The sequence below is a fragment of the Nomascus leucogenys genome, chromosome 18 (genome assembly GCF_006542625.1).
Source record: "Nomascus leucogenys isolate Asia chromosome 18, Asia_NLE_v1, whole genome shotgun sequence".
Classification (NCBI taxonomy): Eukaryota; Metazoa; Chordata; class Mammalia; order Primates; family Hylobatidae; genus Nomascus; species Nomascus leucogenys.
This window is the reverse complement of record NC_044398.1, coordinates 102,308,935-102,323,450: the sequence shown is the minus strand read 5'-3', so window position 1 is coordinate 102,323,450 and position 14,516 is coordinate 102,308,935. Positions and strand designations below refer to the sequence as shown.

The 14,516-nt window shown below is 63.1% G+C and overlaps 2 protein-coding genes across 9 annotated transcripts; one reads left to right on the top strand and one right to left on the bottom strand.

Moving 5' to 3' along the window:
- The first annotated feature begins 119 nt into the window (after nt 1-119).
- On the top strand, nt 120-2,828 carry HAGHL (hydroxyacylglutathione hydrolase like). 8 transcript variants are annotated; one of them, XM_030797940.1, is made up of 9 exons: nt 149-261; nt 533-735; nt 1,086-1,150; nt 1,237-1,354; nt 1,437-1,545; nt 1,627-1,727; nt 1,917-2,018; nt 2,122-2,201; nt 2,401-2,828. In XM_030797940.1, the coding sequence occupies exons 2-9, from the start codon at nt 631-633 to the stop codon at nt 2,567-2,569; spliced, it is 849 nt and encodes a 282-aa protein (XP_030653800.1). In that variant the 5' UTR covers nt 149-261; nt 533-630; the 3' UTR covers nt 2,570-2,828. The 8 variants fall into 8 exon arrangements, with proteins under 8 accessions (XP_030653798.1, XP_030653800.1, XP_030653797.1 ...); XM_030797938.1 differs by having other exon boundaries at nt 120-261; nt 1,437-1,727; XM_030797939.1 differs by having other exon boundaries at nt 228-735.
- Nucleotides 2,829-2,871: 43 nt separating this feature from the next.
- On the bottom strand, nt 2,872-14,025 carry CIAO3 (cytosolic iron-sulfur assembly component 3). The gene is made up of 11 exons (XM_030797935.1): nt 13,912-14,025; nt 12,642-12,737; nt 10,159-10,302; nt 9,229-9,361; nt 7,772-7,906; nt 7,273-7,391; nt 6,363-6,492; nt 5,371-5,443; nt 4,679-4,816; nt 3,960-4,117; nt 2,872-3,772 (listed from the first exon to the last, which is right to left on the bottom strand). Exons 1-11 carry the CDS (start codon nt 13,975-13,977, stop codon nt 3,534-3,536), a joined length of 1,431 nt encoding a protein of 476 aa, XP_030653795.1. The 5' UTR covers nt 13,978-14,025; the 3' UTR covers nt 2,872-3,533.
- Nucleotides 14,026-14,516: the final 491 nt, after the last annotated feature.

Here is a 14,516-nt window from a genome sequence, read left to right as displayed (position 1 = left end):
CGGGGAGTCGGGAGGGCCTCCTGGAGGAGGTGACAGCGCTGGGCACGCGCACCGCCGGCGGGCCTTGTGGTCTCATCGCGCGCAGGATCCGGGCCGGGCGGGGGCGGGGGCGGGGGCGGGGGCGGGGGCGGGGCGCGTCCGCGGAGGGGGGCGGTTGGCGGCTCCCGAGCCCAGCGCCGCGCTCAGTCCGGACCCCGTGACCGGCGGCCGAGGCCCCGCCTCCGTCTGTCTGTCCTTCGGGCCCTCAGCGCAGCCGTGCGGGTGAGGCGGGCGGCAGGGGAACGCTGCTGCCCGCGGTCAGGGGTCTTGCGGCGGCAGGGCGGGGGGCCGAGGGGTGGGGCCTGGGAGGAAGGCGTGGCCTTTGGGGACTGGGGCTCGGACTGGGGGCGGAGTCGGGGCGGGTTGGGGACCGGCTGGGTTCCGCTCCTGCTGGAGCCTGGTGCGTGGAATTCCACGCGAGTGCCGGGGAGTTCCTGGGGAGCCGGGCTTCTCCTTTGGTCCCCAGCGTGTTGACCGAGCCCGCTTCGCACAGCCCTCCCTAGGGTGTGGAGAGCGGGCCCCGCCCTGAAGGGGCACCGTGGGCTGGGGGGCCTGTTTTGGAGCAGGCACGGGTGGCCGAGCTCCGTGACCATGAAGGTCAAGGTCATCCCCGTGCTCGAGGACAACTACATGTACCTGGTCATCGAGGAGCTCACGCGCGAGGCGGTGGCCGTGGACGTGGCCGTGCCCAAGAGGGTGAGGGCAGGCCGCGGGCGGCAGGGACCCGGCCGTGCCCCCTACAGCCTCCCCGAACCCCTGGCAGGAGCGAGCCCCCACGTGCTCTGTTCTCTGGAAGTCATTGGCGGCTGGGGTTCCTTGATTATCTCGGGGCTCCCTGAAGTTACGGCGCCTCTGGCCTCCGCCCTTTCGCTGCTGCCTGGCCGTCCCTGCACGCGCCGGGCGCAGTCACCGCCCGCTGGGTCCCCGCTCCCCGGCGCTCCCCGGGGCTCTGGCCGGCCTGGGGCAGTGAGCGCGGCGGATCTGGCGCCCCGATCTGGGAGTGGGCCACCGGGACCGTCTGTTATCGTCACTCCCGTCCCTTTCAGCTGCTGGAGATCGTGGGCCGGGAGGGGGTGTCTCTGACCGCTGTGCTGACCACCCACCATCACTGGTGAGCACCGGCGGGGCGGGGGGAGGCACCAGGACGCCGCCCTGTCCCACCCCGACCTAACCCGGCCCCCGCCCGCCCGCCCGCAGGGACCACGCGCGGGGAAACCCGGAGCTGGCGCGGCTGCGTCCCGGGCTGGCGGTGCTGGGCGCGGACGAGCGCATCTTCTCGCTGACGCGCAGGCTGGCGCACGGCGAGGAGCTGCGGGTGAGCGCGCGTTCCCGGGAGGGGCGGGGAGGGCGCCCCGGGTCCGCCTGCCCTCACAGGTCTGCCTGCTCCTCCACCGCAGTTCGGGGCCATCCACGTGCGTTGCCTCCTGACGCCCGGCCACACCTCCGGCCACATGAGCTACTTCCTGTGGGAGGACGATTGCCCGGACCCACCCGCCCTGTTCTCGGGTACCCGCAGCGCGGAGCGCGCCCCCACCCGGCCTCCCGCCGGCCCCGCCCCATCTGCTCTGACCCGCCCTCCCCCGCCAGGCGACGCACTGTCGGTGGCCGGCTGCGGCTCGTGCCTGGAGGGCAGCGCCCAGCAGATGTACCAGAGTCTGGCCGAGCTGGGTACCCTGCCCCCCGAGACGGTGAGCGGGCCTGGGCCCTCCCCTCCTCTCCCGTGGGCACAGCCCCCACGCTCCGCACCCTCACTGTGCCAGGGGTGCAGAGTGAATGCCCACCTGAGGGCAGACCGGGCAGGGGAGGCCAGGCCACCGGCGCGAGCACTTTCCCCGCTTCGTGGCCGCGTGCGCGCTCACCGAACGCTCTTCCTCCAGAAGGTGTTCTGCGGCCACGAGCACACGCTCAGCAACCTGGAGTTTGCGCAGAAAGTGGAGCCCTGCAACGACCACGTGAGAGCCAAGCTGGCCTGGGCTAAGGCAGGGCCCCTTTCCCGCCGCGTCAAGAAGGGGGGGGGGGACAGGCTTTGGGGGGGGCTCTCAGACAAGGCCCAATGGTGACCAGGGCCTGTGGTCACTCCAGAAGAGGGATGAGGATGACGTGCCCACAGTGCCGTCGACTCTGGGCGAGGAGCGCCTCTACAACCCCTTCCTGCGGGTGGCGTGAGTATGGCTGTTGTCCCGGGGCCTCCACCATTACGTGGACCCTTAGGAAGGTACCTGGGGACCGCGTGCTGGGCTGAGTGAGCATCTCTGGCTTGGGGGAGGCTGCTCATTAGGTGCCTGCCTGCCCGCCCACCCCTCGGCGCCATCCTCCCGCGTGGGCAGTGGGCCCTGCGCCTCACTGCACCCCTCCCTGCAGAGAGGAGCCGGTGCGCAAGTTCACGGGCAAGGCGGTCCCCGCCGACGTCCTGGAGGCGCTCTGCAAGGAGCGGGTGCGCTTCGAACAGGCGGGCGAGCCGCGGCAGCCACAGGCGCGGGCCCTCCTTGCGCTGCAGTGGGGGCTCCTAAGTGCAGCCCCACACGAGTGAGCCACCCAGACCCTCACAGGGCTGGGGCCTGCGTCCCTCCTCGTGACCTCGGCCCGCTGGACCCACGCGAGGGCCACCTCTGGAACCTTCTTCGAGGCCCTGGCCAGCCATCTGCCCAGCCTCGGGAGGTGGGCAAGCTGGTGCTTCCTGGGTGGACACACAGGACCACTCAGTGGGGCCCGTGTGGGCGCCGAGAGCTGGGTGTCTGCGAATTGGGGCACACGGGGCCTCCGAACTACGAATAAAGCTTCAAAAGGCCGTTCTCAGTGTTGGCAGATGTGCCAGGAGAGGAGCTGTTTTCATAGGCGTGTTTTAGAAGGGGTGCATTTATTAGACAAACGCTAGGAGACAGGCAGGCCTGGTGGGGACCTGGCTGGGGGATGACGCAGCCAGTGATGGCTGCTGCTTCGTACTTGGCTTGCCCTGGACCGCAGCCTCGTAACAGTAACCCCTGCTTTCCAGGGGCCCAGCACCCCCTCCTGCCAGGGTCCACACGCAGGGTTGTGGCGGGACCACCCCCGCAGGTCCAGCTCTGTCTGCCACCTTTTGCACAGAGCTTCGAGGGAAGCCTCCAGAAGTCAGGGGTGAGAACCCGTCTTGCTCTGCCTCAGGCAACCCCGGGACAGGCCGAAGCCCCTCACACACTTGGGTGCCCGACCAGCAACAGCAAGGGCAGCATCTGTGGGCCTCAGCCCAGGGCCAACAGAACAGACTCTGGGACCTCAGGGAACCTTCTGTTGCCTGGGCCACCCCAGCCCACCTGGGCAGAGCCAGCGGGAACCCAGAGGCATCCAACTGGAGGTGACGAGGTGGCCGCGGGTCCTGGCCAGTCCTAGTTCCTACTCGGGTCCCAGCACACCCTGCAGCTCACCCAGAATTTTGGGGGAAGCCCTGGGGTCTTGGGGCATGTGGTTCCGCTCTCACACATGGGCATGGCCTCCTGGGAGTCCTGGTCCTGCAGCCCCTACCACCGGATGCCCAGGCCAGTGCTGGCCTTCTCCACGGCGTGGTACTGCGTATGCAGCAAGCGGCCCGCACACTCCGAGTCCGTGCCCTGCAGCCAGTGTGTGTACAGCTCCTGAACCCCAGGCGCGTCCTCGGGCGCCTCAGCCCGGACCATGCCGTACAGTCTCTCCACGTGCTGGAGGAGCTCTCTGCTGGGCCTGTCTGGGGCCTGGAGCTGGCCCCCGCCGTTCAGGCAGCCTATGGGAGAGCAGACGGGACACGGGTCACAACCTGCGCCCCAGCCAAGCCTCCTGACCACCCGGGAGCAGGGAGGTGAGCGGGCCCCCTCTGTGCCCCACTTCCTCCCACTCCCAGCCTGGTGGATGGTGGCCCACAGCTCTGCTCCCAGAAGGGGCCCTCGTGTCCTGTCCCTCGCGGGAGCTACCTGAGGGGCAGGCCATGACCTCCACGTAGTGGTAGGGGCAGCGCCCGCGCTTGAGCCTCTGCACCAGGTTCTGGATGTTGCGGAAGCCGTACACCATCGCGAAGTGCAGCAGCACTTGGCCCTCCTTCTCCAGTGTCACCTCCTGGAAGTCCTTGTTCCTGGGGGGGGCACAGGTGGGGTTTGTCTACGTGGCACACCCACCAAGCTCCTGCCTGCCTGGAAGGGGAGGCCTGCTGGGCTTCAGGGGATGACCGCACAGTTCCCAGGGCTCTCTCCCTCTCCTGGGCAGGGGGAAGGACAAAAACAGAGAGAGGGCGGAAAGCTCACTTCCACGAGTCCAGCAGGGGACCTCACCTCCAGCCTTGGGCTCCCTGCCTGTAAAACAGGCCTCCCTCCCCAGGGATGTCTGTGAGGCCCTGGCCCTCCCTCCTGCGATGTGGTTGCATGCCAGGCACCCACCACCCTTGCCCACGCTGGCCTCTCGGGCTCAGGGTCACCATCCCCCACGATGGGCCGACTGAGGCCTGGAGTGCTTAGGTGCCTTCACACCCTGGGCCCGCCAGGAGGGCCCTGTCTGGTCCCAGGGTTCCCTCCAAACCCTGCAGGCCGCCCTCCACCCAGCCCACCTCTGTGGGAGGACTCCGGGGGGAGGCAGCAGCCCGCGGAAGGCTGGGGGCTGTGTGGCCGCTCCGCCCAGAAATCTGGCCCATCCCACTGACCTCAGGGGTTTGTAGGTAACCTCAGCCACATGGATTCCAAAGAGCTCTCGGGCCGCGTGCCGGAACACGTGCTCCAGGTAGCCCCCCGAGCCCCCTCCCCGATGGCTGGTGGGCTCCTCTGCAGAGGCACCGCTGTACCTGGCAAGGAGGGAGGGGCCTCAGCACAGCTGGGTCTGCTGCCTGTCAACCTCCCGAGCAGGGCCTCTGTCCCTCACACATGAGCGTTTGCGTTTCCAAGTGAGAGACAAGTCACAGGCACAGAGGAACAGCTTTTTTTTTTCTTTTTTGAGACGGAGTCTTGCTCTGTCGCCCAGGCTGGATTGCAGTGGCGCAGTCTCGGCTCACTGCAAGCTCCGCCTCCTGGGTTCAGGCAATTCTCATGTCTCAACCTCCCAAGTAGCTGGGATTACAGGTGCCCACCACCATGCCTGGCTAAATTTTGTATTTTTAGTAGAGGTGAGGTTTCACCATGTTGGCCGGGCTGTTCTCAAACTCCTGACCTCAGGTGATCCGCCCACCTCGGCTTCCCAAAGTGCTGAGGTGACAGGTATGAGCTACTGCGCCTGCCTATTCAGCCACTTCTGTGGACGCCAAGATGGGCTGTGGGGAGGCAAGCCCAGAGCAGGGGGATGCTATCCCCAGAGGCAGCGTTAGAAGCTAAAATAACAGTTCTTGGTGGCAGACATACGTACAGGCTGTCCAGAGGGGCTGGTTCCAGGTCGGGGAGGGAGACGCCCTCTTCCTCCAGCAACCTCAAAACTTCTCCTGCAAAGAAGCCACAGCACAGACACTCTTTAGCTGAGATCCCAGCAACAAAGTCAGAGAACATCCAAGCCACCTGCATCCCCAGCAGTCTGCACTTTGGCCCCAGAAGGCCCCAAATGTCCACCCTAGCCCGTGGTGGGGAGGCCAGGCCCGGTCACTCCTGAAGTCCCTCTGGAGGCTGCCTGGTCCTGCCCAGAGAGGTGTGCCGGCGGCCAGGCCACTTTGCTCACCCAGTGTCCATCTGTCCATCCTCTTAGGCAGTCTGCTTTTCTTTTTGAGACAGAGTCTCACTCTGCCGCCCAGGCTGGAGTGCAATGGTACAATCTCGGCTCACTACAACCTCTGTCCCCCGGGATCAAGTGATTCTCCTGCCTCAGCCTCCCGAGTAGCCGGGATTACAGGAGCACCACCACTACTCCCGGCGAATTTGCGTATTTTTAGTAGACATGGGGTTTCACCATCTCGGCCAGGCTGGTCTTGAACTCCTGACCTCGTGATCCGCCCGCCTCTGCCTCCCAAAGTGCTGGGATTACAGGCGTGAGCCACCATGCCCGGCCGCAGTTTGCTTTTCTGCCTTACATTTGGGAGACTGTGGGGCTGCTCGACTCAGGAATGGGGTGACTCATGGGAGCTGAAGAGGCTGCACTCGAGAATCTCTGCATACCTCCAAAGACTCATTTCAGAACCAACAAGGAGGTATGACTGAGGGCCACCTGGCTGCAGGTCCCCAAGACAGGCCAGCTGCAAATGGGCCCACCTGGTTCCAAGAGGAGAGACGAAGGTACGCGCACACACGCGAGCCCCCAGACTCCAGCCAGGGCCCCTGCAGGCAGGATCCTGGGCAGTCGCCACCTGTGCCCGGGGCTCAGGAAGCAGATCAGGAGGCTCGAGGGCTCAGGGCCGCACGGCATGACCGCACCTGTTGTGAGGACACAGTCCACATCCCGTGTCTGGTGCTCCTGGTTGAAAAAGTCAGGTCTGGAGGCTTCCAGCTTTTTGTCATAGCAGGGCATCACCGTGACGTGGTAGATCTTGTCTGGGGTCAAGCGCTACAAGGAGAAACAAACACTTGTCTGCCCAGTCCCAGCAGTAAGGTGGCCGAGACGTGACCTGGAACTCAGCCATCCTGCAGCCAGGCCGGACCCCGAGGGACAGTGAGCCGCACTCCATTTCCCAGTAAGCCTCCTGCCAGCTCTGCGGATGTGTCCCTGGACAGGACGGGCCTTGGCTGTGACAGAAAATGACACTGACCCGTTCCCAGCGTGCCTGCGCTCCCTAACAGCCAAGTCCAACGGAGGAGAAGTGGCCTTCCCACGGCTCGGGCCCTCACTGCACACCAGCCAGGGAAAGGGATGTCACGGGGGAACCAACCAGCCCCAGCCCCGGGTGAAAATCCGCGTCCAGTCAGGCAGGAGGTGCTGCAGGGCACACCAGGGCCGCCCTTGCCCTCTCCCGCCCCCTGCTAGCTGAGTGTCGTCAGGCTTCAATCCCGCTGGGCCTCAGGTGGGGGTGGTGCTGGGCACCCTCGTGGACCTGGTGGCCGGCGGGGTGGGCTCCAGGCCCGGACTGACCAGGGCCTCCTGCTCCCTCAGCCTCAGGCCTGGCTGCCTCTGGGTGAGCAGTGAGCACCTTTGGATCAGAACGAAGCCCTCTGCTGCCCAGCAGAAGACGAAGGGCCTGAACCAGGAGGGAGCAAGGGTGGAGGTGTGCTCGGGAAGGCTGCACACCATGGCGAGGACTCTGTTTCCTGCAGCCTCATGGCAAGAGGCCAGCATAGTCACTTCTGGCCGCTCCCCAGCCTGAGCCTGGGGCTGGCCCAACGCCGTTACCTGTTGCTGGGCGAAGAAGTCCTTGACCAGGGAGCCCATGACCTGCTGCGGGGACCGGGCGGTGCTGATGTGGGGGAGGATGAAGCTGCCGTGGGTCTTCTCGGCATAGCAGATCCAGCCTGAGGTGACAGGGGGCACACGGGGCTGGCGGGGGCGCACAGCGGCCCCCGCACCCACAGGCAGCAGCACGACATTCTGGGGGCGGGCCCGCTCATACAGGAGATCATGATGACATTAACAAGTGCGCGTTCCTGTTCTCCCCACCACCACGCGGAGCTCGGCGTGCAGGCGACACTGCCTAGGGACCTGAGGTGACTGCGCGTGGCTCCCAAGGGAGGGCAGCTCCTTCTCCAGAAAAGGCCATGTGTGCCAACATTTCTAACCCGTCCTGCAAAACCGGCTTGCGTCTCCACCCCGCATCCCCCGGCCTTGTCATCCGTGTCCATATCATGTCGCGTTTTAACTTCACTTGAACTTGACTCTCACACCATGAGCGCACCTGGGCAGGCGGAGGCCAGCAGGGGCAGGGCCTGTCTGCAGTCGGCCTGGCGTTGGAATCGCTGCACAAACTCTCGCTGGCTCTCTAGGAGGCTGAAGTGCCTTGAGAAGGCGGTGTCGAAGACGAAGTGCACCCCTGGAAGGTGAAGGTGGGTGCCTGGTTAACCCCACGCGGGACACCCACATGAGCACACGCGGGTGTGTGGACCACCGTGGTGCTGCCAGGGCACCTGTGTCGCACCTGCTTGCCAAAGCCCCGGCCCCACCGTGGGGACCTCCTAAAGCCACGTTGCCTTGGCATCCCCTGTGAACGCAGGGCAGCCACTCAGCAGCTCAGTCCTCCACCCTCCCAGCTCCTCAGCGCGGCTGGTCCAGGGAATTGCCATGTGCGCTGCTCCCGGTGACCCTCCCTAGGGCACAGCTGGACACGGCCTGCTGGACTGGCCCCTCGGACCCTGACCGTGCAGACCTGCCACAGTGGCCACCCCTCACACACAGCAGGACTCCTGGAACACGCCAGCCAGCTCCAAGCCCAGCCATTGGAACTGCTCAGTAAACCTGCCTGAGCACGCCCTGGACCCAGCAGAGGCACCAGCGTGTGGGTCCCTCTCTCTGCCTGACTTGTCATTCCACCCTCGCGTAACCCGTGGTTGGAGGACTGCCCTCGGACTCACTGTGCCCCCGTTGCCCGTGATCTGTAAGTAAAAGTCTTTGAACTTGCTTCCTATTCTGGGGGGACGAGATCCACCCCTTCCACCTGCAGAACCATGGGCTGCCCCAGGCCGGGTTTTCCCTGGGACACCCGGTCAGGCTCCCAGTGCCAGAGCACTGCTCAGGCACCAACCGGACGTGGGTCACACAGGAGCCATGGGGCGCCTGCCAGTGTCAACAGGTTTCCAGTGTGAGGGGCCCAGGACACAGCTGGATGACAGGCAGTCTGCCGGGTACAAGGCGCACAGCCCTGCCTCACTGGGAACGAAGGGACTGGTCATGGCGGTTACCCGTGAAAGGCGCACAGTAACCATGAGGTCCAGCCCCTTCATTCCCAGTGAGACATCGGGCACTGCAGCCTAGTTAGCTGGGGCTCCCAAGACACCCAGATCCTCCCCAAGCCCAGCTCCAGGCACATAACCAAAATCGGCCGAAGCTGACCGTAGCTGAACCCGACAGAGCCTGGAGAGAGTGCCTTAATATTATCAGCTAAAAAGTACGAGGAGGTGGTCAGCCCCAGCTTGGAGAGAGTGCACAGTCAGAATGCAGACGTTTTCTGTGAGAAGGCGCTGCTCTCAAACGTCAAATCAAAACTTCAGGCTGAGGTCACAGAGGGAATAAAGTTTCTGTGGCGCTGAAGTTCAGGGCTGGGTGGCGTGTCAGTGACTCAGAGGCGCGAGGAGCCTGGGCTCACTCAGACGCCCCCTTGATTTGGAGCGGCAGTGTTACCCCAGGTTCAAAGCCTACCTATTTTTTTAAAGAATGAGGTTAATTTCCTGGCAGTGTCTGTAGGATTCAGCTGAAACCGTGCAGCCAGCGACGCTCTAGACTGTGGTGAGACCGAAACTACAACCAGCCTCTGCTGACTGGGTGCCGCCATCTGCAAAGCAAGGGGAAGACACTGCTGACTCTGCTGGCCTTATGCTGATTCCTGGTGGCCAGAGCTGCACGGTGAGACGCTATCAGCTGTGGAGAGGGCATGCCGGCTCCATCAAGAGTCTTTTTTTTTTTTTTTTTTACACAGAGTCTCACTCTGTTGCCCAGGCTGGAGGGCAGTGGCGCGATCAGAGCTCACTGCATGCAACCTCCGCCTCCTGGGTTCAGCCTCCTGGGTAGGTGGGATTACAGGCGTGAACCACCGTGCCCGGCCAAGGGTATCTTTTTTTTTTTTTGATGGAGTCTCGCTCTATCACCAGGCTGGAGTGTAATGGCGCGATCTCGGCTCACTGCAACCTCTGTCTCCTGGGTTCAAGCGATTCTCCTGCCTCAGCCTCTCTAGTAGCTGGGATTACAGGCATGTGCCACCACACCTGGCTAATTCTTGTATTTTTAGTAGAGACGGGGTTTCACCATGTTGGCCACGGTGGTCTGGAACTCCTGACCTCAGGTGATCCACCCGGCTCAGCCTCCCAAAGTGCTGGGATGACAGGCGTGAGCCACCACGCCCAGCAAGGGTGTCATTTTGATGTATATTTAGAACCTGAAGTTCGGGGCCTGACACGTTCACCACTGGAACCAACTGACAACTAAATGACCGAGATTCCAAGCCTCAAAAAGGCAGGCGCCACCCGCAGGCAGGACGGCGGCACCACACGAGCTGCCCTTGGCAAAATGCGCTGTCGGCTGCTGGGGTGGATTTCAGGTTAAAGCAGAGTCCCCAGGCTGCCCACCGCTTACCTTGTTAGCATCTAGAACCTTCTTCAGCTCCTCGTGGCTCTGCTGGGTGATAAGCACGGTCTCGGCGGAGGTGATGCAGCCGCTGCATGCCAGGCAGTCGTTTAGCGAGACCTTGGCCTTCTCCAGCCTCCGGGTCCCGCCATCCTACAAAGGAGAAGAACCCGGTGCACAGGGGCCCCCTCTGCACGAGGACATGGAGCCAGAGGATAGTGGAGTCCAGCTCATAACTGACAACCAACATGGCTGCTGGCTGGGCTTGTGTGCCCCTTAATTTGTAAAAATTAGATATGTATTACCAAAATGCACACACATGTTCTAGAGTTTCATAATGCCATCAAAGTCTACTTTTTGGTACAACTTGGTTAGTGCATCAGAATCACAGGAATAAGGCTTGCCACTGGTATCTCAGCAAAGCAGCAGCCACCCCACTCACTCATGGGGTCCTGGATGGGGTGCTGGCCCCGGTGCACACTCATGGGGCTGTGGGTCAGGAAAATGCCGAAGGTGGGCTCTGAAAGGAGGAGGCGGGAAAGCTGAGGACAAAGGAGGAAAGGACGAAAGGGACAGAAAGAGGAGAGCAGACGGAGGAAGCCTGGGAGCCTGGCCTCCGGTGGGCGGGGCAGAAACAATCGTCAGACTCGCCAAACAGATGCAGGAACAAGGTGTTCCAGTCGGGGGCCTCCAGGACATCCCTTAGCAACTTTTCTTAGATGCAAAATGCACCCAGCTCGAGCTCCCCCGACTCCTCCTGCAGGGGCAAGAATGGTTTGAGTAGGGCCAGGGGTGCTGCAGTGGCTGGGAATGCAGCCAGAGGAGCAAGGCGACTGGGTGGGAACCGGGTAGGAACCCCTCGCAGCCCAGCTCTCTGCTAGGCCTGTGTGTCACGCGAAGTCGCAATCTGAGCTCGCCTTGTATTCCTACGTTGGTTCTGCCTCAAGGCACAAAGCCTTTCCTGCCACAGGGTGCTGGGCAGGGGCTGACAAGCTCCTCCAAACCAACTGCCACTGCGCCGACAGCCGCACCCACCAGCACCCCAGCACATTCCAGGGGTTCCCTTCGTTTGTGGGCCGGGCCCCCAGTGCTGGGCTGGAAATCGTCTCTTGGTGCAGCAGTTCATGAGATCAGGCAGATGTTTTTTAGAGTCCAAATGGCAGACAGGTGAATTTTAACAGTTTCTTTTTTTTTTTTTCTTTTGTTTTTGAGATGGAGTCTCGCTCAGTCACCCAGGCTGGAGTGCAGTGGCGCGATCTCGGCTCACTGCAAACTCTGCCTTCCGGGCCCACGCCATTCTCCTGCCTTAGCCTCCCAGGTAGCTGGGACCACAGGCGCCTGCTACCACGCCCGGCTAATTTTTTTTTGTATTTTTAGTAGAGACGGAGTTTCACCATGTTAGCCAGGATGGTCTCGATCTCCTGACCTCATGATCCACCCGCCTCGGCGTCCCAAAGTGCTGGGATTACAGGCGTGAGCCACCGCGCCTGGCCCAGTTTTTTATTTTTTTGAGATGGAGTCTCTGTCTGTCAGGCTGGAGTGCAGTGGAGCAATCTTGGTTCACTGCAGTCCCTATCTCCCAGGTTCAAGTGATTCTCCTGCCTCAGCCTCTTGAGTAACTGGGATTACAGGCACGTGCCACAACGCCCGACTAATTTTTGTATTTTTAGTAGAGATGGGGTTTCGCCATGTTGGCCAGGCTGGTCTCAAACTCCTGACCTCAGGTGATCCCACGCCCCCCCCCCCCGCCGCCCTACCCTGGCCTCCCACAGTGATGGGATTACAGGCGTGAGCCACCACGCCTGCCCTGAATTTTAACAGTTTCATCAGGATCTTATCACTTACAGAGGAAGTACTATTCTTTAAGAATGAGGGGTCTGGGCCGGGCCTGGTGGCTCGTGCCTATAATCCCAGCACTTTGGGAGGCCGAGGCGGGTGGATCACGAGGTCAGGAGATCGAGACCATCCTGGCTAACACGGTGAAACCCCGTCTCTACTAAAAATACAAAAAACATTAGCTGGGCGTGGTGGCGGGCGCCTGTAGTCCCAGCTACTCGGGAGGCTGAGGCAGGAGAATGGCGTGAACGCGGGAGGCGGAGCTTGCAGTGAGCCGAGATCACGCCACTGCACTCCAGCCTGGGCCATAGGGTGAGACTCCGTATCAAAACAAAAAAAAAAAAAAAAAAGGAGGGGTCTGAATTAGAAAATCTTACATGGTTAGAACTAGGGGGAACAGGCAGACAGATCCACCATCTCTGCAAAGAGCCCCTCTGCTGAGCAGATCAAGCTGTTTGGCCTGGGTGCTGCACATTCACCTGCCCCAGGCACCCTGACCCTCAGCCTCCCAGATGGCAGGTGAATTCGACCAGTGGGAAAGGACTGGTGAGACCTGGAGCATCCCAGGGTCACCGCTCCATGCCGGGAGGAAGCGGAGAAAATTGTTTCGGATCAGCCGGGCAGGAGAGATGGTGGAGCAGCCTCCTGTGCCTTACTTGGTTAACTTGGAAGTAGCTCCCGTCATCTTCAATGCGAATCTTGGCCACGCCACTTCCCGCCCTTTTTTCCACTTTGACAGGCTTGATGCACTCCTACATCAGGAAGAGACCCCAAGTCAGGCCCTGTGAGTGGGCGGAGGTTCCCTGGGAGGCCAGGCCTCAAGGATGGCTGCCCAGCCACACGGCCTGAAGGCTCTGCCGGGAGCCATACACTCAGGGACTAAGGCTGGTCCCATCGTCTTCTTCCTGCCCCACTGCTCTCTCCCAGGGCACGGGTTCCAACATCCTGCGGCACTGAAGGTCCCGTGTGCATGAAGGCCAGTGCTAACGGCGCCTGCAAACTACCCACCTGCGGAGACACCACCAACACTGACCTTCACCCTTCACGTGAACAGGGGGCGTGACCACCACAGAGACCAGAGTCACACTGCCCATCGAGAGGACGTGTGCTTCGATCTGTTTGGAGACCACCTCCTGCTCAGTGCCCGGGAAACAAGTGGATTTCTCTCCCTTCTTCTTGAGAACCCTGTCAACCCAGAAAGCCGCTTCCCAGCTCATCCCTGCCGCAAGCGCTCCCAGCAGCCCGCCTCTCGCCCTGCTCAGCTCTGGCCCCGCGGGGCTGTTGGACGTGGACAGGCAGGCGCACCCAGATAAGGGCGCCTGCAGCCTCCCGGGTTCAAGGGTAGCTGTGCGGCCCACCAGGGCGACGTCAAGGACAGCTCTACTGAGAAGACACTGCGGGGCGTCTAGCGGGCCGCCCCCACCGCCCTCAACTGAGGTGGGGTCCCCACTGCACCCGTTTATGTAGATGCAAAGGCTGTGGCTTGGGGGTCCTGAGGCCTGACAAGGCGTCCTGCGCAGGGGAGGAGGCCCCGGCCCGGGCCCCGCCGCCCTGCAGCTGCGACCCAGGGTTCGGGTTAGGGTTAGGGATGGGTGGGAGCCGCCTGCGCTGCCTCCTCTGGGTTGGGCAAGCCAGCGCGAGCCCGCGACCACTGGACCCTCCCACACAGCCCGCCCCAGACACCATGGGGCACAGGAGCGGGCTAGGGGGCGCCGCCCTCCCTGGCCTCAGTTTCCCTGTTGGTAAGAAGCGGGCCGCAGTGTCTGAGGCCCCGCGCCCGGGTCGATAGAGTCCCCGACGGCCCAGACCGGGCTCCCGGGATTCGGATCTCATTCCTCAGGGGAGGAAGTGGGGCGCAGAGCAATTTCCCTCCGCGCGAGAGGGCACCGAGCGCAGCCTCGCCCCCGCCCGCCCAGGCCGGCCCACCTGAGACGGCCCGATGAAGTCATCCAGGTCCGTCAGCTGCAGCGCCCCGCTGAAGGGCGACGCCATGACGGCCGCACTGCCGCCGCGCGCAGGTGTCGCTAAACGGCGCGAAACGAAGTCGCTGGTTCCGCCACGCTGCCGGAAAGCGCCCCCAGGGCGCATGCGCACCTCGCCCCGGGGCCGGCGCCCTCTGCTGACGAGTCCGGGCGCGGCGGCTCTCTGCCCACCCCGCGGGAACCCGGGACCTACCACTTCGTCCTCCTCCCGCGCGCCCCAGGCCTGGGGTTGGGGTGCAGGGGGCGCAGGGGTCGGTCGGGCCAGCGCCGCAGCTCCGGACCCGCAGTCTCTCCGCCTTCACAAGGAAGCGGAGGGGATCTGGCTCCGTCCATTTCGTCATCCGCTGCGTACCTGCGGACCAGGTGCTCCCGGATGCAACCCAATAACCTGGAACGCGCCTGGCACACAGGAGGCGCTCAGCTTGTGTTGGGGAATTCAGGCAGGAAGAAAGCAGGGATGGGCACGAGGCCTCCCCTTCCTGGGGAGCCGCTCCCAGGGCCTCCAGCCCCCTTTTCTGTTATCTTGGAGACCAGTCTGGAAAAGTCCAT